Below are 23,467 nucleotides of genomic sequence, written 5' to 3' on the forward strand. Positions count from 1 at the left end.
ATTTCCAACCGTTGCATCAAACTGGGGTTAGTTAGGTGAGACATAAGGATGATGGTGGTGTTGATAAAAGTTGGATGAGGGAGGAGCACAGCCTAATTCTGAAGTTTTAAAAAGTGACCCATTTTGGAGATGGTAAGAATTTTGTGTAGTTTATGTGAGACAACTAGGCTACCAAGTTTGTGCCAAAATTCTGTGGCATGTATTCAGACCTACTTTTAGAAGTCAGTATCCTCTTTGAGGTTTTTGGTTGAATAGCTCACATGCTTGCATGCTTCTCCTATTGGTGCTAATTGATTAAGTATGTTTCTTCATTAAATTTTATATACTCACGAGACGGTCATCTTTTAGGTTAAAGGCTTACAGTGTCCTCACAGGATGTGGAGGTTTTCTCTCTATTTGAGCAGCACTGTGTATGTGAGAGAAGGATTGCAGACTATACAAGGAAGGCCAGTATCTTATTGCTGCTGCCCTAAATATCTCTAAAACATGCAAGGCCACTAACAGTGAGTAGGCTTACATAACTGATTGACATGAGTGTTGACTTTAACAAGATTTTATGCTATTGAATCCAGCTCTTAAGATATGAGGGACACTTTTTCCACTGATATAGAGGTCCACAGGGTGCCATGGTGTTTTACTGCTGTCCTGACTTAAGTGTAATCTTCCCCAAACTCTGTTGTAACCTGTAAGTTGACCTATAGCCTATGACCTGTTGCTTATCACCCCGTTTCTATAATAATTCTCTCTTCCTGATTGCTCAGCGTTTAACTGAGGTGATATTTTGCGTGTTGTGGCTTTGAGATAAGCCAAAATCTTCAACCAATAAGGACAGTAGGGACAGAGCACTCCCCCAGACCCACAGAGCGGTGAGGCGAACCCATGGGTGAGCCTTGCTGGTCTGGATAGCACAGCACAGTTCCTCTCCAGCCACTTTTGGTATTTGTGGTATTTGGCTGGTGTGCATCAGGCTTTGACACATTAAAGGGGACAACGTCTCGGTTTAACAGTGCTCACTTGTCCAGTTAATATAAATGTAATTGCCTTTTTCCCAGTGCAAGAAACCAAAGAACCACATTTCTTTGCTATTTATTTCTTTTAATAGCTTTTGAAAAATTCTTGCATGTACTATTATATATTTTACTTTAATTGTTTTATTTTATTCATTTATTTATTTATTTTGGTTATGTATCTCCTCGTAGTTATCTTTGTAGTTCTAGACTTTAATTTATGGGAAGAGATTAGTGCCTGCAAAGACTTAACTGAATCTTCATGATTTTGAATTTGCCCTCATATTGAAACACTGAATATGAATGCAATGGCTTGAAATTGAATGTGATTTTCAGTGAATTTGGCTATAATTTCAAATAGACTTTAAAGTGGTAATTTTGATTTTTACCCATATTTGGGTAAAAATCAGAGTTTTTCCTGCACAAAATAAGGCCAATGAGGTGGGGGGTGGGGGACACACCATATGCACACTGCTGCAGCCTGTAATCTTTCTATAATATTCTTGTAGTATCTGTTACATTAAAAGACTGAATTTAGGCTTATGTAGGTCTATGCAGTTTTCACAATGTACACACTTAAACTTGTGATAATGCATTTATTTTATTGCAGAAAGCCCTTGAAATAAAATAATAATCTCAATAATAACCTAATAAACTACATTCCAGTATTCCAGCACTTATCCTTTGCCTGTGCAGCTGACAACCACACATTGTAACCTGAATTGTGAATTAGGAATAGGAGCTAATGCTTCACTTATTATCCCACAACAGGGTTTGTTATTGTGTTTCATGTCTTTTGTCTTCTTTCCTTCCTGTTCTTGAGAAACCTGTATATTCCTCTATATTTCCACATTTACCAAGCTGAAAACAGCAACCAGAAAACTGGTTACTCTTGACACTCATTCTTCTGTTTCATGTCCTCACATGCTGACGTGGCACACCAGACATCTTGTTGTGGATTATGAGTTGAAGGAAACTTAATTATACAGTTCAGTAATGTACATGTTGCTGTTTAGTTTACTTAAATCAGACTTATTGTTGGAAATACAGTAGTGTGAAAAGAAGCTCAACCTTTCAAATAGCATAGAATGAAAGTCCAGAGCTACTGATGTGGTTCATTTCGCATGATATCACTTTTCCTAGAGAGTAGGGCACATTGTCCCATGGAGTTTGGCACATTAGTCAAGAGCATGGTTGAGGTTGGCTGGGTGACAAAGGGTGACAAAGAGTAGTAGGCTGTAGCTGTTTTTCTTAAGCAAAAGTTAGCAAACCTAATGTTTTCCCCCCTCTATCTGACACCTGAGACTTAGCCATTTTCCTAAAATGGTTGATTTGCTGTCTTTCATTTTTGCTCCAATTCTATATGTATCATATCTTAGAAGTTCATGTATATCAGTCAGTTCAGTATATTCAACATCACTCAACCGAAAGCCTTACTATGCTTTTACTTTATATAAGCAGGGTTTTTCCTTCTTTAAAAAGAGATCTAAGTGGTACCTAAGCACATAAGTTTGTCAGTACTCACCATGATTCTTTCATTTTACAGTGGGGTCGGGCTGCTAGTTCAGATTTGCCCAAGAATGCAAAAAAAAAAAACCAAAACCCTCCAACTAACCCTGTGCATTTCCACTTCACAGTTCTAATTAACGACTGCACCCAGTGGCGTAATGAGACAGTTGGCCACTGGCCTGTTTGAGCAAGTGACAGATCAGTCACCTGGCATGTACCTCTCTGATAATGGCCCTGTGCCATCAACCAGACCTTATTGTTGAACCCTGGGCATATTTAGAAGTGGTTGGCATCTCTTAGTTTGATTCCATCATGATGACCGCCATTGTCTACGCAAGCAGGGATGCATCAATCGTGAAATTCTGGGCTGATACCAATGTTTAAAATAACAGTTTGGCCGATACAGTATTGTTGTTGTGTTTTTTTGTTTGTTTTGTTTTTTGTTTTTAACTGAACTGCTTTAAAGCCTTTTAGGCCTTCATCATACTACCTTTGAATGAACACAGATTCAAGCATGCAAATTTATGAAACAATCTTTAACTGTAACCTTCTTTCACATGATGAAGATTCCTTCTGTGAAAAAAATAACATTCAAAATCCTGTTTTGTCTGCTATATAACTACCTTCTCCCACAAATTTCTCCTTCTCTTTCAAACAGGTTTAGCCTATTTATTTCCAATTTCTCACCAAAACTTTTTTTTTTTTTTTTTTTTGCAAGATTACATTTGAACACATTATGATAACGTAATTTATCTTTGTGCAATACTCATTTTTACTGAATAGTGCCTGACTACACAGTAATGTAGCTTGATGCAACCGAGGAGCGACAGTCTGATATCGATCAGGGTTTCTGCCAGTGTATTTCAAGCCTGGTGGGCACCCTGTAAGACCAAAGTGTCACGCGAAAATGAATTCTAAGCATGGATACAAGAACAAGGAGTGCGGCAAGTGCTGGAGAATCAGCATATTTCCCAAGCAATACTGTCTGAGGGTCCCTGAATGCACCACATCCTGCTCTTTCCTGATGTCATAAAGTTTATTTTGTTGGTCTCTCAGTAGCAACCATAGTTCTTGATCGAGCCTAATTCAAACAACAGTAACAACTTAGAAGTCAAAGAAGGTCAAAGTGGAATTTCATCACACCGTCCACAAGTCCCAAGTTTTACCAAAATTTAAAAAATACAAATTACATGACACAGTCCTTATTGTGTCTGCAAAAAAAATCTCAGATTCTAAAAGTCCTCTTTAGACCTCCACAGGTACATTGAAGTTAAGTGCATTGCACATTGGCTAAACCACTTACAGTGTCATTTATCTAGCATTTATTTATTTATTTATTTATGCATGCCTGTGTTGTATTTGTAGTGCCATGCAATACAATATATGTATCTCAATTCAAGACTAAAGATCTTTAGTTGTTTGGACCTGGCTGCTTCCCAGTTTATTGTTATAAAAATGTTAGTAACTTGTACTTGTAGTTCAAGTGACTGTGATTTGGAACATAAAAATATGCAAATAAATCTATTCAGGGCTAATAGAGCTCTGTGATATTAAATCACAATAGTGATTCATTTTCATGATCATTTTCATTCCGCAGGTCCCATTGAACAATCTTTTCTTTTGTGCGTCACTTTCTTTCTCATTCATTTCATTTTTAGTTACTTCTGGCCTTTTATGCCATATCGCACACCTGAAATGTCTAATGTAATTCAACTTGTGAGAGTTTGCATAATGTAGAAACCCAGTGTAGTTTATGCAAATCATTCGCATCCATTGTGACTTGCTGACTGTAGAAACTCCTGAATGTGGGTGGGTGGGGGTGGGGTGGGGGGTTTAACGTCTCCTCGTCTTCATTCCTGTATCCGGACCTATTACCTCAGTAATTACCATTATAGTAACATACATGCCTCGCTCTAATACAGAGTATTGGACAAAGGAAGTGTCATTGAGGAAAAAGCAAGGTGAACTCGGTAAAAGTGAGTAAAAAGAGTAGAATAAGGTTGAGAATTAAATAGAATTAAAATGATCAAATAAGAAATAGTATGTATAGTGTCATTCTGAAGGAAACACTGTTGTAATTGTTTTGTTTGTTTGTTTGTTTGCTTTTCATATTGACTTTACTGTTGCGCTGAAATATCGTGGTATTAATTTAAGGTTATATGGCCCACCCCTACCGACCAGTTTCTCCTGTCTTTTTCACATTTCTTCTAGCTTTTTCATGGGCCTCATCATGTGGACATTTTATATAAACTGTTTATTCATGTAATTTACTGAAAATGTGCTAGATCGTGATATATATCATTATCAAGATATGACATGATCTATATTGGGATATTAGTTTAGGTCATATCACACAGGCCTGCCGTCTGTTGCTCTGATCACCTTAGCCACTGACCAGCCTTTCTGCAGCTCAGTCACGTTCTGCAGGAAAGTAGAGTCCAGCAAGCAGTTGTTGTGTGTGGTCCGGTCCTGGGAACCAGGAAAGATGGGTCCTGGCTCCCAGAATGCAGTCATTTCATCTTCTTTTGGCTCCTGGGACTGGAGTTAAATTTGGACAACAGTAATGCTGTGTCTTGCAAGTGTTTGTTTGGCTTGGCACTGCCTTTAATGCCCCAGTTAGCTGACTAGCTACCCTAAGTACAAATTAACAACAATAATTCAAGATAATAAATACAACTAGGGAGAGGACGTAATTGTTTTTGCTAAGTAGGAAACATATATTTCTGCTTTAAACAATATGAAATGAACTCAGTATTGGAGAGTGCTGTAACAGTAAAAGTGGGCTACAGAACAATCATCACCTCAATTAGAAGCACCTGCTTGAGCACGAGGAGAGCCAGAGGTCATGTGAAGATGAGAGCCTAACAGCTAAAGTGAGGTCAACAATCAAACATACAAACTACTGTGGGTCAGCTCCGCATGGTCTAATGGTTGCACTGAAGCTTTCTACTGCTGCTTGTTTTTCCTGTATGATTTTTCTTTGCCATCACATATGAAGAGTAAGCAGAGAAACTCTGCTTGAAAGACTATTGCAGAGATGGTGGGTGTTTCTGGTGGGTTAAAAACAAAACAGAATTATGTCAGTTCCACAAGAAATGCTGGTTGTGAAACATTGACCAGGTAGTGGACTACATCAGCAAACTGTACAAAAAAAAAAAAAAAATCCTTAATTTATACATGACTAATCTCCCTCCAAAGTGTGGAAATTGAACTGGGAAGGCTTTCAGTTGGGTTTTAATCAAAGGCTATAGAGAGAGAAAGCCAACCCATGGCCGCTGACTGTTATGAGACTGGGAGAAAAAGAGTGCAGTAGTACAGTCTCCAGGCATTGAGAGCAGTGCTGAGCACTTTCTAAACAGAGTATAATATATATCCTGGCCAATGGGACTAAATGCTACAACATGATCACTACATTTGATTCCAAATATTCATGAGCAACTGGATTACCACTGTCATTGTTACACAGCCCGATATTTATAATGAAGGCATAATTCTAAGCTTACGTGAAATTGGTGAATGTAAAATTATGGGGAAAATTATGGATATGTGGTGTTGACTGGTTGCATAACCAGAGGGGGGAAAAACATTTTTATCTAAGCACAGTAAATAAATGGTAACACTTTACAATAAGAGTACAACAATTAACGTTAGTTAATGCTGTAATAAACATTAAGTAACAGGTAATAAACATTAAGTAACAATTAAGTAACCGTTAACTAATGTATCTAAGAATCATTTACTAATGCTGTTCATGCTAAGGTATTAATTTATATGTTATTTAAGGGTTATTGTAGATATTATTAACTTTAGTAAATGCCATAGTAATCATTAACTAACAGTTAATTAACCGTTATGGCATTAACTAACGTTAATTGTTGTACTCTTATTGTAAAGTGTTACCAAATAAATAAACCTATACCATATTCTTGTAGGTAGATTATGCCCCCATATAGATTGTCTCTAATATTTGGAGAAGATTCTTCCCAGATCAGCCGTCTATCAGGACTCAGCCTACTTAAATTTAATTTCAAATTTCCACTAGCATTTCCAAATTCACCATTAGCAGCCAGCTTCGGAAAGTAATGGGTTTCTTTTTTTCGGTCAAATGACACCCCTTTAGAAATATACTTTTTGGTCAATTTACAATTCTCCATCAAAATTCTGCCGTAGTGGCACCACAGATTTTTGTGACCCCTGTGTTGTCTGCAGAGGCTGTCACTGGAGCCTACATGCACCTCTCCAGAAATGTAATTGTGTGTTGGGCAATGCAAGATCACAAGGTCTGTGATTAGTCCACCAGACTGCTTTGTGCTACCTACGTGTTTTGTGATTGGATTTTCATGATAGTGACCAGGGAAGCACACAGTGTGTATAGCTTGGTGGAGATGCTCACCTTTGATGACAAACCCACTGGAAAAAGAACTGAATAAAGGTGCAGCTGCATTCAAAAGCATGTCCCATGTGATCATGGCTTAACTACAGCTTTAATGGCTACTGTTTCAGGATTATATACTCCTGGTGTCTCAGGTGAGTGCCCAATCATAAGTAGAAACTATACAGAACACAGATATTTGATGCAGAACTTTCTTTTTTGGATAATTTTATTGGACCCTACACTGTGTTTGGTGGGTGAACCAAATATACCCACCTGCTGGTATTTACTTACATTTGGCAGATGATGCTAATTTGCCGCCCTGTTTCTTTGTGACTCAATCATATCTCTGTTCGTTCATTGCACCCCTCTTAAATTGGCTTTTCTTATATACACATTTTTAGCTGATTGAAACTCAGTTTTTATAAGTTTCCTGAGGTAGCTCAAAATTGCATTTAGGGAGCCTGCCTAATTTTACAGTGCAGGAAAAACCCAGTTAAGTATTTTTAATTATGATTTAACAGACTGTGCATTCAGCAGGAACAATTAGAGGGTGGAGGGACGGACAGCATGGCATGTGAGAAAGGCCATGAGCTGAGCCTGACCCACACAATGTCACAAGTACAGTACGCACAATGCATCTCAACTCTCTGAGGCACCGGGATGCCCACTGTAGAGGTCCTTTACAATCCCCTTCACCACAGGATGTGTTGTGGAAAGATTGCAGCATCAATTTTACGTTCCTCAGCCTTCTTCCAGAGATTGGCTTTGTCGCCGGCAGCACTTAGGTTTCTGATTGTAACCCTGACAACCCTTTGACCTGAATGGAGTGGAGTTGTTCTGGACAGAGCCGCAACCCCTCCACCCTCTACACCTCGGCCAGATTTCTCAGTCTGGTGTCATCCAGGCTGAATCACAGGGCAATTTGTAACGGGCAGCCCTCCTATTAGTCAGTGACAAGGAAAGAGGCAACAGCGTGTCAGACTGACAGATGCCGCTGCCCTGTTGACACTTCTTTTCTGCCACCTTACTTCTTTTTTCCCCTCACACTCTCTGCTTTCTAGTCCCCCTTTTTTTCTTGTCATCCGTATCACAAAGCTGATTGTAGTTTGGAACAGCAACTGATGGACAGCAGTCATCTGTAAAATTGACTCCCCTCAGAAGTCGGTGTAGGAAATGGCCAAAAATAATACAGAGTTAGGGTTAATGAAATGATTTTCTCTTTCTTCTTTCTCATTTTCTTCTCCTCTGTCATTGTTCTTTGGTCACAGATGTTTGACAAGGAAAGACAAACTGCCAGCGATTACCTTATCAACGTCACACAGATGCAGTGCATCAGTGACAATGCCAATTCGTTTGTGCTCTGCACCCAGGTTGATGTGGCCTAGCCCACCTTTTTTTCTCACGGCAGAGTTTTCATCAAGTTCACCTTCAAACGACAGCATAATCCGTTGCCTAAAAATAGTCCCTCTGTGACAGATTTGGTGCTTGCATCTTGGCTCTCACTTTTCTCGGATCAGTTAATCTTGTGTTTATTAATTAATCTCCCATAATGATAAGGGCTTGGATGTGAGGCAGACAAGCAGAGAGGAGGACCACAGGGACTGCCCTGTGTGGTGTTTGTTGAAATCCAGAGCTGTCCCATTCACAGCCATGGAACTGATCTTGATGGAGAGAGAAACTAATAAAAACGCCACACAAGTGGCACTCGACTTGGTGTGTTTAGCAGCTTAGGATGACATGAGGGGGACAAGGAGGGTGGAGAAAGAAAAGGGGAGATGAAGGTGGAAGAGAGAGAGAACGTCCTGAATCCCCAGTCAGACAGGCTGCCTTGTCTGTTCTGTAGTCATCAGTAGCACTAGAACTGTAGCAGCACTGGCTTGTGTTGTTCCTTTCTGAAACTGCTTTCACTGGCCTTGGTGTGTCCCTCCAGAAACGCAGACAGCGAAGGACAGTTCCCGTCAAGGTTTAATGACCCATGTGATTTCTCAGTGAGAAACGTGTCCTCAGAGGCAGGCCGGCCTGTCTCCCCAGGCCCTCATCTTTCCAGAGCCCTTGGGGGGGCCCTGTGCCCTCCCCACCATCACCGCTGCCACCGGTGACAGAAGGCTAGGGAGGAGACTTCTCAAAATCGGCCATTAATGTGCCAGTGTCCTCCCCTGGCGTGTCACCCCTGTCCCACGCGCCACCCTAGGGAGAAGGCGAGGAAGCAGAATAGTGAGGATGGGCTCAGCCGTGATGGTGCTGATAGCCTATCTGCAGGCTTTTTCCAAGGATAGAGAGGGTTTCACAACTGTTTTCACAAAGTCAGGAAGTAGAACTTAAATAAAGACTGTGTTTGGAAAGTAGAGCCAAAACTCAACGGTAATTTTTTTTGCTCAAATCTTTATGTTCTGTTTTGCAGTGCTAGTTTGTCATGAGCACGCTACAGAGAACAGTTGAAATTAGGTTGTTACCCTTCTTTATTCCGTTGAAAAATTAATTACATTGTTTAAACTGGCGGGAGTCTTCAGTGTTGGCTTATTTGCTGTATTTTCAGTGCAGTAAAGTGACTCCATACCTTTTTTTTTTGTTTTCTTTTTTACTCCACATAGAATAACCTTTATTGCACTTACTCATCTGGGTCCTGTCAGCCAGTCATGTTAATTGCATGTGTTAATTGCTTTTTAATGGTGCTATTAAAGGGAGGCTGTCCCTTACACCACAGCACACCTGTACAGATGATAACTGTAAATTAGCAGTGGTGGGATTGATCTCAGGGTTGTTGATTAAATGATAGGAGGAGCCCTATTTGTTTGGAGTGCAGTCCACCTGTGAGGGATTTTTAAGCCCCCCAGCGCTCTCCCACATTGACAATAAAAGCAGTGTTTTTGAGTGACTTTTTAACAAGGCAAAATTTGTTCATTGTCACATGAACTCAGCAACATTAGTCTGCAATGTGATAATTAACACACCCTTTCAGCAGACAAGTTGCAGGCCCTATTGACTACCCTGTTAAGAATTTACCTAAAGCTACAAAAGACGATTTGGCGCTTTTTGCCTGTCTGTAATGATTTGTTCTGTGTCTCCATGTGGTTTTCCTATTGGCTTCATATTCCTTGTCCATGTGGATGCACAATTGAATTCTCATGAGATCTCTATGGCAGCGGTCTCAATAATTCATGTGCCGTCACCCAGAGTATCTACCTTAACCCTGGACTAACTTATTTCACTTACCCGCCCCAATCAACCCCGACCCCACCCCCGATTGAAAGTTGTTCGTTTTGAATGAAGACTTGCATGCCACAAGCAATTGATGGCACCTAATTACTTAATTGGACACCACTGTTCTGCAAAAGTCATCAATGATTTACATTTTTTGTCTTTTTCTATGCTTGTGTTTTAAAGAGGATTTATAAGATATTCTAGCAAAATGCAGGCTTACCTTTTAGCTATTGCCTATTAGCCAACAACAGTGTGTTCAGCCCATCTTACTTTGGGATGAGAAAGGATTTGTGGCACTGTAACAATCAGAAATTTGGATAGCCATGTTCTGGGGTGGTTTTTATGAACTCCTCTGGATCTCAATCTGGTGTCTTTCAAACTCTAGATCTACAGTCAGAACTACAAAAATATACAGATGACTCAAGTGCATAATTTATGTTTTCAAAAAAAAAAAAGATTTAATTAAATATTCTAAATGTATACAGTCAAAACTGTTTTTAAAGCACCACTACATTTTCATGTATACAGCATCTTTCTGATTACACACAAACAAGACTGCTAAGCCAAAAATGTACTATATCGTCAATCATAATCTTGCATAAAGGAGGGACCCAGAATTGGATTTGTGCTTAGCTGAGAATAAAAAGAGAGAGAACTGTATGGACTCTGCACGCTCACATGATCAGTTACTGCAGCAGCGGCAGCAGCACAAGAAGAGCTCACCAGCCCCAGTCCAGATTAGATAAGCAGGAAGTGCTGAATCTGTTCTCTCTATGCCTCCTTCGGTACACTAAGGCTGTAAAAGTCAGTCCCTCAGTTTGTAGAACTGCTGATAGAGGCATAATTGAACAACCATGCTGATTATTGATATCACACAAACACGCCAACTTCTAATTATACCAGGCTACATATTAGAGTGCATGAGAGGAGGAGGAGAGAAAGGGATGTCGCCTTATTTATGTAGGACAAATCAGGGTGTCAGTTCAAATGTGTAAAATGATCAAACAGACAGTGCAGAGGAATCACGTTCTGCAGGACATGTATCTTCCAAATCTTCAGGTCCCCCTTCAGGACAAGAGCCTTTAGGAGAAGAATTTCATCAGCATAAATGATGGACCTCTAACATCAATACATAACTGACGTGCAAGTTTAATAAGGCTTCATTGTTTTGCAGAGAGGAACAGAATTGCACGTTTTGCATGTTTGTTTGCCAACTTTTTTCAAAGCCTTTTTAATCCTCATGCGATCCAGCTTTGGTTACTGACCCAGTCCTTGAAAATTCTTAAGCAGCTTTTTGTCTCCAGTAGTCTTCAATCTGCAGTATGAAAATTGAGCTATCTATACGCAGTTAATGTAATCTCAGTTCATCTTCTCTTTGTAATTTTCTTTCTCTTTCTGTATATCCCTGTACCCCTTCCACCACCATCTCCCTGTCTGCCCAGCCACTGCGCCAGCGAGCCCCACTGGCCCTGTGTGTACGTGGGCAGCAGTCCCATGCAGCCACACGTACAGTGGATGATGAGCGGATGTGGACAGGGCAGGAGAGCCTGGCTCAGGATGACCCTGAGATGTGGGAGCTGCTGCAGAAGGAAAAGGACAGACAGACCCGTGGTTTGGAACTCATCGCATCTGAGGTAAAAGGTTATTGAAAGATCTGAGTGATGCGGGCAAAAGGAAGAATTAAATTTTTCAGGGCTTTTTGTTATTTCATGTCTTATGGACATAAAGACACCCTTGACATTTGTTGAAGTTGTTTGTTTTACCCACTGTGATATCCTATCATTATGCCTTGATGACATCAATAAGATCAAGCAAGGCGGTAGAGTTACCTCACTTTTTTATTTATTTATTTATTCATTTTTATTTTTTATTTTTTTTTTTCATTTTTGCTAAAATGACAAAAGCATTTTGCCTAATAGCCGAGGTGCACTAAAATACTGACTTGTATCACTTGATTTGTTAGTCAGTGGCCTAAACCAGCCAGTAGCCCAAAATGCCTCTGTTCTCATTCTTTCTTACCTGATGATAAGCCTGTAGTCTTTGCTTCTCTGTTCTGTCATTACCCCAGTCTTCACTGTTGTGCTTTTTCTGATCAAGTGGATATTGCAGCAGTGATCCAGCAACTCATAGTTGACATGGTGGTAGCTATTTTGAATTACAAAACAAGTATAAGGCTTCGTTTAAGGTATAAGGTTTTGTTTGTTATGGAAGCAATAGTCTCCTTTTTGTAGTAAATAAAAAAGCAGTCTGGTACCCTTTTTCCATGATGTGCTAGCAAGTCCAATCATGCTGGCTCATTTTTAAAGGCAAACACTTGCTGAAAACACACACTCAATGCCTGTGTCAAGAGCTGGCAGCGCCTAGCCTTGATGTTGGCATTGCAGGTATCTGACAACGCCTCATCAGGTCTGATTAATGTTTTGGCAAGATGGCTAAATAGAGACACTTGCCAGCCTCATGAATATCTGGTCCGTTTGTTGTTGTCATTGTTGTTGTTGGTTTTGTTTTTGTTTTGTTTTGTTTTGTTTTCCTATGTTCCCGTTGGCTACAGTTGCAGAAAAGCCTTGATTATTATGGGTCAACAGTGAATACAGTATATACAAATTTCAAATTACTCTGTGGAATTAGTTTGTTGTTTTAGTTGTCATTTCGCTATTGTACATACATGTTTTATAGTGGTAAATTACAATAATTCAAAATATGTTAAAAATGTAAAAGAAAAAAAAATCCTGCAGAACCAGTTAAATCTACTAGGAACTCTGCCCTTCTGGCCCAAACAAGACATTGGAAAAAAATTCTTTATGTTACACTCTGCCAAGTGGTTATTTTGAAAATCAGAATTTCAAATTGACCCACAGTCATTCATTATATCCACTCACTGACCACCTTTGCTCAGTATGCACTAGTCATTCAAATATGCCTACTTTTACAGTGAAAATACAGGGTACAGTACTTGCTGTAAGGAAGAACAGCTAAGTTTTTATAGAAATGTTAGGGAGACTTTGTTTTCATTGCAAGGTCGGATGGTGTGAAATAGGAAATTTTACTATTCAGAAGAGCAGACAAGTTTTTATCTAGCGTCGTTCTTTTCCCTCTCCTCCTGCCTCTTCTTCTCTGCCACAGTAGTTGTTCAGTGGAGTATATCGGGGCCCCCTCTCAACACAAAGCCTGACCACTCTAGTGTGAGATAAAGCTGATATCTTCATACCGCTTCTCCCTGACGCTTCACTCTGCAAGGCACATCACACTACAGCACAGCCAGGCGTTCCTTGAAGGAAAAGACATACATTTTCCAGCACGTGTCCACCCACCCACATTCTTACATGCACAAGCCATTAATATAAACACACACACACACACACACACACACACACACATTCTCCAAGATGCTCAGGACGCAATCGCATTTCCATTTCTAATACATGCATAGTCGTCAGTATGACAGACGGACACAGTGGAAAGCTGTTACTGGAGCTGTTATCCCCCTTGATCTCCTCTTGGCTCCCAGGTGAAGCATTAGCATATCCCCCCCTTCAGCTCCCAACAACGTAGAGAGTGGAGGATGCGTGTGTTTATAGTGTGTGTGCATGTGTGTTTATAGTGTCAGAGTCTGGTATTTTACAGTGTGATAATATAAAATGGTGTCTCAGGAGGCCATGCCAAGGGAGGTATCCACCTTCATTTGGTGTTTTAGACAGTCAGTGCCACATACAATACATTTGGATATTGAACTCTTGTGTTGAAACGTTTAGAAAATGAATCATACGTGGATATTAAAGTAAGAAGATTAACGTGAGAATTTATATGTATACGGATTTTACTCTAGGAAAATCACTTGTTTTTCCTGGGATAATTCATTACAAAATTGTTTGTACAGCTTTGCCAGTGCATCTCAGCATTTGCAGAACTGTTTATTATGTGAGCATCTTGTATCCTCTAGCAGCAGAGGGGATGAGCATTGTGGAGTGGAGAGTGTTAGTCCATGGAAGTCCAGGGGTTCAATAGTGTAATGATTGCCTTTAGCTGGAGGGGGATTTCTCACTATCACTTAACAGACTTTAATTTGCCATCCTTGTCCCTTCTGTCCACTCTTGCCATTGATCTGTGTGTGTTTGTGTGTGTGTGTGTGTTTAATACGTAGAATTTCTGCAGTCGAGCTGCTCTGGAAGCCCAAGGCTCCTGTCTAAACAATAAATACTCTGAAGGCTACCCAGGGAGACGGTGAGTGCGTTTACACAAGCGTACCCTCTGCTTATTAACACTGTTGATATTCTCTGCTTTATGTTATCTCACACTGACATGCACCTACACACACCTACAAGCACACATAAGTTTAGGACTAAAATCCATGCCATCCAAGGACATACTTGAGGTGAGACAGTGGAAAGGTTTAATGCCCAGGCTGATAGTCCTTTACTTTCATTATTTTATTGTGTATTATTTCTGTTGGATAATTCACATTTCTCTGCAGCAATCAGAGAGCTGACATGTTTTAAAATGTTCTCATTTGGTGCCTTTTGATTCCAGAATTTTAAGCCTACAGTAAATCTCCCTCCCACTGTGTTTTTTTTGTTCCCCAGCCGACTCTTCTGCTGATACACATTTTAATTTAATGACAATAAAGGATTATCAGATTGAATGAACAGTTTGTAGCCATCTGTTGCTCCCTCATCTGTAATTTCACTGGAACAGTCTGATGAGCATCACCTGAAATCATCTGAAATGTCCCAAATCTGCTGTAGCAGTTTCCATTCGAGATTGGGTCCTGTGTGTTTTTGTTTTTGATATATGCTGCCAGTCATGGCAACAATAAAATGAATTTTCATATTTACTAGGGATTGGATGCAAAAATGCAAAATTGACTTTCACAAGACATACAGGCATCAGAAACGCTAAAACATACTTTTTGAGGTGTTCACTGGTATCTCGGTGTTGTTTGTGATAGAAACCAGTAATACTACATGGTACCTTGACACACATGTGCATGTGTTCAACTGGTGATTTTGTAGGTGCTAAATCGACATCTCTTTTTTTCTGGGATTAAAAATCAAAACGATCAAATCAAAAATGCTCCCTCTCCATGCTTGTCCACATGCATTACAATTCAAACAAGTGGGCAAGGCAGAGACATCACTCTTAAGCATATGTGTCAGCAGTCCCATTTTTGTTGGGAGTCTCCCTGTATTTAAGCATTTCTCCCACCCTCCTCCCGTTTTGGCATTTCTCATGGGTTTTTTTTTTCCCTCTTGACACACACATCCAATCCAATGAGTGCTTTGTGTGAAATACATGTTGTGAGATAAGATTGACAGACATTAGGCTTATTTTTTCTTGCAGTACCTGGCAATCCATGTTAAATGTCATCTTCAGAAATGATGAGTGCAAACCTGAGAAAATCTCCCTTTATTTCCACAGCGTAATGTTGATAGGTACACTATAGGACAGGTCAAGGAAATTATGCATCTTATTGCTCCATTCTGTTCTGTTTGTTTTTTTTGTTTGTTTGTTTGTTTGTTTGTTTTATTTTGCGTTTATTGGTCCAACCCCTCCCTTCCCTGCCCTCACAGGTACTACGGAGGCGCAGAAGTGGTGGACCAAATCGAGCTGCTGTGCCAGAAGAGGGCCCTGGAGGCCTTTGACCTGGATCCAGCCCTGTGGGGGGTCAATGTCCAGCCTTACTCTGGCTCCCCAGCCAACTTTGCAGTGTACACCGCCGTGCTTAACCCCCACGACCGCATCATGGGCCTGGATTTGCCCGATGGAGGACAGTTAGTAGTCAATGTTGATTATTTGCCCGTAGACAATAACCTTTTTGATCTAAATCAAAAAATCTAAAATCAAAAAAGTAAATATTAGTTTTTAAATATCCATTTTTCTGTCGTGAATTTAACACATTTGTTGCAATTTGACATGACAGTGTGAGTGTTTTTCATTGGTTCACCTGTTACTGTGTTGTCTCCTCAGTCTGACCCATGGCTATATGTCTGATACGAAGAGGATCTCAGCCACCTCTATCTACTTTGAGTCCATGCCCTACAAGCTCAATGTAAGTGGAAATGTTTACCCTCCTGAATCCCTCAGCTACTGATAACCATTCAGCACTGGTTTACCATCTCAGGGAAGTGATAAACAAGCATCTTTTTGAGATAATGGTGATGAGCACCTGCCTGCATGTTAGGGCCTCTGCTGTCTCCTCAGATGTCTGATACTGGCCAGTGTGGAGCATTCCTTGTTCTGCTAGATCCCCTGCAGGTTCTCCTGTTACCCTGACCTACTATCACTCATCTCAGCTGCTTCTGCCATTTTTTTATCGGCCAGTTCTTTTTTAAATATAGAGTAGAGGCAAAGAGGAAATTGGGCCTTAAAAAATGGATTGTATGCTTAATTTTTTGCATAATGTTATAATGTGATCTGTGCTGGCTTTGCAAACTGGATTTCCTTTGGGTCTGTTACTGGAATTGTGTTTTATTAGTGGACAGGAAGTGGGCACTCAGTAGCTCACTGTGTATTGTTGAGGTTTAGTCCAAGCCACAGCGGCCCGGAATTGAGGCCGAGGCCCTTTGCTGCATGTCAACCCCCCAAGAAATAAGCATGTACCTATCATCACACTCCCTTACACACTCTCAAAACAACCAGTATTACTACTGCTTAAAATAAATGCTGCCCTTCTTCTGTAATGTGAGCAATGCACCACATTTTGAATCCACGTCATCACTGGCAGGGTCTGCAATTAACACTCACCAGCCGCTGAACGCAGGAAAATTCAGTCTTTGGAGAGTAAATTATGGAGACTACCCACCAGTCTGGTAGAGGAATAATGAAATTTTCTACACACACTGGAGAAAGCTGTTGGTTTGGTGTCACTTCAGTGTGCTGGACCTGCCATGCTACATGTGCGTGTGTTGTGCGTAGTGTGTAATTGTGTTGAGTGATTTCTTTTTTCTTTTTATTTATTTATTTGTTTTGTGGTACATTACGTGAGATACTTGTCCTCTGGGCATTTGAAACAAACCTAGTTCTGTAGAAGTTTATTAAGGGACTGGACTACCAAAAAGGTAGATAATTTTCGGTCTCTGATCAGCTGTCCTTGATGCAATTTGGTGTCTGAAGGCTTGGGAATGGAAACACAATGGTAGGTCTACCATATGGACAAAATCAAATATCACAATATATTTGACCGACTACCTCAATATCGATATTGTGAGGTTACGGTCAGGATGACTATTGGTGTTTTCTTAAGACACACAGGAGATTTTGATATGATTAGAAATGTGTATATGACGACCAATAGAACAGCTACAACAGTCTGATAAATTAAGACATTTGCATAACTTTAATGCAGCCTTTAAAACACAACACTTAAGCAATAAAAAAATATGCATTACCATAATATGATATCTAGTCTCATGATATCAATATAGTATTGATGAAGTACTGTGTATGATGCAGTCAGTGATGGTTAAGTTCTTGTTTTTTTTATACCTGTAAAACATTCAACAGTATTTGAGAGACCACAGGTGTAGTCAGTAACTGAAATAATGAGAAATACTAAATGGTCAATAACCACAAATATTTAACATATAATGGAAACTAAAAATGGGATATTATTTTGAAATAATGAGAAACTGAAAGAGGGATTCAATGGCTTGCTCAAGGACACTGCAGCAGGAATAGCTGCTTGCCAACATATAGGCCTTCCGGTGTAAAGGCAGTGGCCTTTGCTTCTGAAACCTTACGGCCACAGAAGTTGTATACTGCATGCAGCAGTCAGGTGCTATTTGCACCAGTTTAACACCATCTGTGTAAACGGCACCGCTCAGTCTTTGTAGTAGGACCGAGCATTTCTCAAGTTAACACATAGATATGATCAGTGCAGCATAATAGTGTGGGTATTCCCGCGGTAGTAGTTGTGTGGTAGCGATGGTAGCGGCTGATCAATGATCGATGCCTCGGAGTCTGCGGGTCCACGGCTGCTGATGTATGGGCAGGCAGGACCCCTCTGCGAGAGAGATAATGGGAAATCGACAGGCTGGCCAGCACCACTGGCTCCGTCTTCACAATGAGCACCTTGATGGAGTGAGGGGGCATCTGTAGACGTGCTCCGGAGATGGGAGATTATCAGGTTGTCTAAATAAAGCTTTCCCTCCTCCTTTGCTCTATTCTTTTTCTCGCTTTCTTATTGTCTCTGTGTCGCCTCTTCTGTCTCCCTTGTCTTTCTCGCTCCATCTCGGTCTCTTTCTGTCCTCTTGCATTGTGTCTCGCCACTCTGGGTATTAAGGCACAAGACAGACTGGTCATTTGACTTGTTTAGCTGGATTTCATGTGACTCGGATTACATTCCCTGAACAGCTGATTGTTGAACACGTCTCTTTAGAAATGTAGAAACGTATTTATAGCAAAGGAGCAAGAAAGCAGTCGTCAGCTCTGCTCTGCTTGACCTCGTCAGTTGAATAGATCTGTGAAAGATTAAAATTGGGATAAGTAGGAGCACATTACTGCAATTGCTCCATCTACCAGGTCAAAATTTGTCCCTTACACCAATGCATTTCCCTTTTAACGTAAGTTTCAGATGAAACCATTTTCTCTCCTTGGTGTTGATGTTTGCTCTTGATCCTCAGCTGTCTGACAGGTTTTTTTTTCTTTCACCCGCTCATGTCCATCTTTTCTCCTTTTTTTTATCCTTTCTCTTACTCTCTCACCCAATTCTCATCCTTCCTCCTCTCCCTCTTTCCCCTTTCTCTTTCTTTCTGCCTCTCTCCAGACTGCCACAGGACTCATAGACTACGACCAGATGGAGATGACGGCCAGGCTGTTCCGACCCAAGCTCATCATCGCTGGCACAAGCGCCTATGCCCGGCTCATTGACTACGCCCGCATCAAAAAGGTGCAAGGAGCCCTCTTTCCTTATTAAAAACTCACCCAGCCTTTACTTCACCTTCTTTCTCCCCTTCTTCTCTCTCCTTCTTCAGTCTCTGGTTTTATTCTTATGGCATTAGGAAGGTCAAGCCAGCTTTTTCTGTGTTTCAGACCTAATCAACCTTTACCACTGAGCTGTCACACACCTGCTGCCTCGCTGGTCAGTCTGATGTAGCCAGGATCACTTTGAAAAATTTCTGTCCTATAGTGAGGTGCTCACTGTTGATCATTCACATTCAAACATTAACATTTTCATTCCCTCTATTTTTGTGGTCCTTCACTCTCTCACAGATTCTCACACACAACACACACGCTGTCTTCCTCTCTTATCTACTTGACCGAACTCTCTGGCGCCTGTGCACAAACTCGCACTGACACATCCGTACACAGTAGCAACTTTTAACCTCACACCTCACTGCTCTCTTTGACAGTGCACAAGAGGCCCTTTTACTTGTTTTGTGTTACACCCACCCGCTGAATATCCATTCACTCCATGACTGGCTCTCTTTGTTGCAGTGTTCCACTTTAGCCAGTACCATCAGATGGAGTGTCCCGCCATTACAGAGCTGTATATTTATTAAGCACCATAACCACTTTGCCACTAGGCCTGAAGTGTGGCCATATTTTCCCCCTGGCATGTCTCTGTGGAACTATTCACTGTTTTATGGCAGAGGCTGCCAGGCTGGGCTCCTCTCCAGGTTTTCAGGATTATGTTACCTAGATTGGACTGGGCTTCCTCCTTTTTAATTTATTTAATTTTTTTCTCTTGAATGTGTTTCCTTATCAGTATTCATCAACTACAGTACCTCATCCCCATTTGTTCTTTACTCCCTGCAGTAACCCTACCATCTCCCTTGCCTTTTAATCTAATAAATATGTGCTGATCCAGTTTAGATATGAGAGGAAGGGAGATTGTCATGATAATGCATATTAATTGGAGCTCTGGAAAGATTGTTTACTGCTCTGATCATTGGCCAGTTTGTCATTTGCATGTTAGCGAGCTATTTATTGTTTGTGCCTATTTCATTAAATGCTGGCAAGAAACGACAAGGATTTATTGAATTATGCTGTAAAACTTGGGCCTCCGAAGACTGCTGAAGAGTATAATTACACCAGCCTCATTTTGAAATATCTGCCCTTTGAAAAGATAGGTACTGCTAACTGTGATGTGAAATAAATTATCACAACTAAACCATGGGGAACAATGCAATAGCGTATAAAGATTGTATGTCACACATTTTATACCTTACATTTCAACACACACAGGTGCATTCTAGTAAAATGCACAGCACAGTGGGGTAGCTTTTGACATACGCTGAAGTGTTTTGCTGCACAATGCAAGTGAAAGAGTGATTAAGTGTCAGAAACGGACATGTGTTGAATTTATTAGAAGGTACGTCTCAGTTTAGTTTTATAGTTATTATAGTAGTTTCTCGTGGCCCCCCTCATGTCAAGAATAACGATGTGAATTTTAATGCGAGTCGCTCCCAGGTATTTGAGAGCAAATTCACGATTTGAGTCCTTTGCTTAAGAAGGAGAAAAAAAATCCTTGTTTTATTTAATAGTAATCTTAATTCTGTTTGCCCTCTCTTTCCCCTTCACCCTCAGCTGTGTACTGAGCTGAAGGCCTATATGCTCGCTGACATGGCCCATATCAGTGGCCTGGTGGCTGGCAAGGCCGTCCCCTCTCCCTTCGAGCATGCTGACCTGGTCACCTCGACCACACACAAGTCCCTCCGAGGAGCCAGGTAAGGCATTTATTTACCCTTGTCATGCACATTTGTGGATCCGAAAAGAAAAATCACACTGATATATTTTTCTGCGGGTATTACTTTGTTGTTCTGACCTCACCAGATTCTGCCAAATGGATGTGAATGGAGTGAGTAATGGAAGAGACCTCAGTGACGATAACCAGAATTGTAAAAACTAATTTGTCTCTGTAATGAACCAGTTGGGGCAAATCGTTTCTAATGTAGCTTGTTAAGACCAGGTTATGTTGACATTATCAAACACATTAAACCCTAAATGAACAATCATAGTGGCTTATCGCAGGTGCAGCGTGAGATATCGGCAAGCAGCTGATTTTTCCAACAACACAGGTTTTTATTTCTTTCTTTCAAGGCATCAGAAAGTAGTGAATGCTTCAAACGCCTATCCTATGTTCCAAGTTAGCTCTACTTATACCGCAGTGTGTGTGTGTGGTTTTCATAACAAAGGCTCTCTTGTGGTTGAAACACTGCACAAGAAAAGCTTACTTGTAGCAACATTCATTCTCTCATTTTTATCATATTTTCATAACTGACTTACTCAGATAAATAACACATTATTAGTACCTGTGCCTAACACTGAAGATGCTGATAATCTGTTGTTACATACAAACACAAAAAGCAATTATTTACCATTATACGGGTATGTTATTGTATTAGGGCTGCAACTTTTTTTCCAAATCATCATTTAATCTGTAAAATGTTTAAACTAAAGAAAAATGTCAATCACAAGTTCCTAGAGCCCAAAGTGATGTCTTCAAATTGCTTCCTTAGTCTGACCAGCATAAACAAACAAAAAAGGTAATGGCAGAATAAACTTGGATCTACACTTTCAGTATTTTTGTTCCTACACACCAGCATAGAGAGGACCCAGATGTGTGTTTGATAAATGATTAAACCAATAAATTGATTATCAAAAATATAAATTTTCTGTTGATATACGAATCTTTTAATGAAGTATTTCCTTTTCTATTTCAGCTCAGTATTGTATAGGATATAGAATCTATCCCTCATGTTATTTAAGACAAGTGTCCAGGGGCCTTGCTTTGGTTTCAGACAAAAAGGAGCTGGCTAACCTACTTGAGACACGGTCAGTAGAGTGCTTTTTTCTGTCCTGTCCAGGGCTGGCCTCATCTTCTATCGTAAGGGCGTTCGCTCCGTGGACAAGAAGGGCAAAGAGATCATGTACGACCTCGAGGACAAGATCAACTTCTCCGTCTTCCCCTCCCTACAGGGCGGACCTCACAACCACGCCATCGCCGGTGTGGCTGTGGCCCTCAAACAGGTCAGTGAAACAAGCACCAAGGCCTTATTAATCATAAACATACCCATATATACTTTGTCAAGGTTATATTTTATTTCCCAAATCCTCTATTTTATAATAAGTGTGACCTGGATCCTAAGGTTCAGCTGGACTGTGAGCTGATAACCTGTTACAGCTACATTTCTGTTTCTGGGGTGCTTTGTGCTCCATTGAGACTGAATTTTAACCAGAAGGAAATCTTAACTTACCATCCACTAGGGTATTGGCATGGAACCCAGAATACAATGTATTTCACAATACAGGGGTAGCAATAAAATTTTTAAGCAAGATTTTTGGACTTAAAAATGTGATAAACTAATTCAAAGAATTTCTTTGAAAATTCACATTCTATTTTACTAAAACAGACTTGGCATAATGCACTAAAATGTAGATGTCATAACATCACTACAAGGGACTAAACTGTATTGACAGACTGACATAGAGCCAACTCTAACTAAGTATTAATCTAGTAGTGACCACTGTTGTGTATTCCAGACTTTTTGTTCACTTTTTTGTGTCAGTGATTATGTTTACATGCACACCATATTCCGGTTCGGGTCAATATTAAGGTAACTGCGCTGCGGCAACTGGAATATTCTGTTTACATGTTACTCGGCATATCCCCGTGTTTTGGCGTATTCCACTCTCTTACGTAATGCAACACTCAGCCGCAGGGGGCAGCAGCACGCTGCACGCAGAAGAAGAAGTTTTCTTCTTCTTCTGTCGCTATTTCTATGTTTTCTCCCATCGATATATGCCATCATATTTAAGTCTTTGATCAGCTGAAGGCAGACTGCAGTCTCCTGGCCCTTGCTGCTGTTCGCCATGTTGTTTTCCCCGCTTGCAGTCACTATAGCAACAAAGACGCCCCAGAATTCCTTGTGAATCCAGCATGCGCAGTCGTAACTGAATATTCCAGTTCAGGGCGTTTTCCAACTAAGGTGTTTACATGCCTCAGTATTCCGGTTGGAACAGGCATATGCCAGGGGTCTTATTCGGAATTCTCTCCAAACGGAATATGACCTTAATCGGGTTCGGTGCGTGTTTACATGACACGTGACACGCAACCGGAATATTGCAAATATTCTGAATAATACCAGAATATGGTGTGCATGTAAACGAAGTCTGTGTCTGTGTCTGTGTTCAGGCACAGTCTCCCATGTTCAGGGAGTACATCGCCCAGGTACTGAAGAACTCCAAGGCTATGGCCACAGCTCTTCTCAGTAAAGGCTACACCTTGGTCTCAGGTAAAGTAACTTGGACTTAAATATACTGTCTTAATTATCAAGGAGATGTTGGGTCAGCAAACAGCAGCGAGAAACATCGAAAACACCAATCAATAAATCCCGTCATAGAATGCAAATTGCGTGGTGAAAACAGAAATGCATTC

At 40.6% G+C, this 23,467-nt stretch overlaps 1 protein-coding gene across 1 annotated transcript in view; it reads left to right on the plus strand.

The window, feature by feature from the left end:
- The window catches only part of shmt2 (serine hydroxymethyltransferase 2 (mitochondrial)), a 29,176-nt gene that overhangs the window by 1,453 nt on the left and 4,256 nt on the right, over positions 1–23,467 (plus strand). The window contains exons 2-9 of the mRNA XM_030051347.1: positions 11,535–11,726; positions 14,234–14,313; positions 15,660–15,860; positions 16,057–16,138; positions 18,854–18,976; positions 20,617–20,756; positions 21,897–22,059; positions 23,225–23,324. Coding sequence (XP_029907207.1) covers positions 11,535–11,726; positions 14,234–14,313; positions 15,660–15,860; positions 16,057–16,138; positions 18,854–18,976; positions 20,617–20,756; positions 21,897–22,059; positions 23,225–23,324 — 1,081 coding nt within the window. The remainder of the gene's footprint in view (positions 1–11,534; positions 11,727–14,233; positions 14,314–15,659; positions 15,861–16,056; positions 16,139–18,853; positions 18,977–20,616; positions 20,757–21,896; positions 22,060–23,224; positions 23,325–23,467) is intronic.

Source organism: Myripristis murdjan, chromosome 5 (genome assembly GCF_902150065.1).
Source record: "Myripristis murdjan chromosome 5, fMyrMur1.1, whole genome shotgun sequence".
Lineage (NCBI taxonomy): Eukaryota > Metazoa > Chordata > Actinopteri > Holocentriformes > Holocentridae > Myripristis > Myripristis murdjan.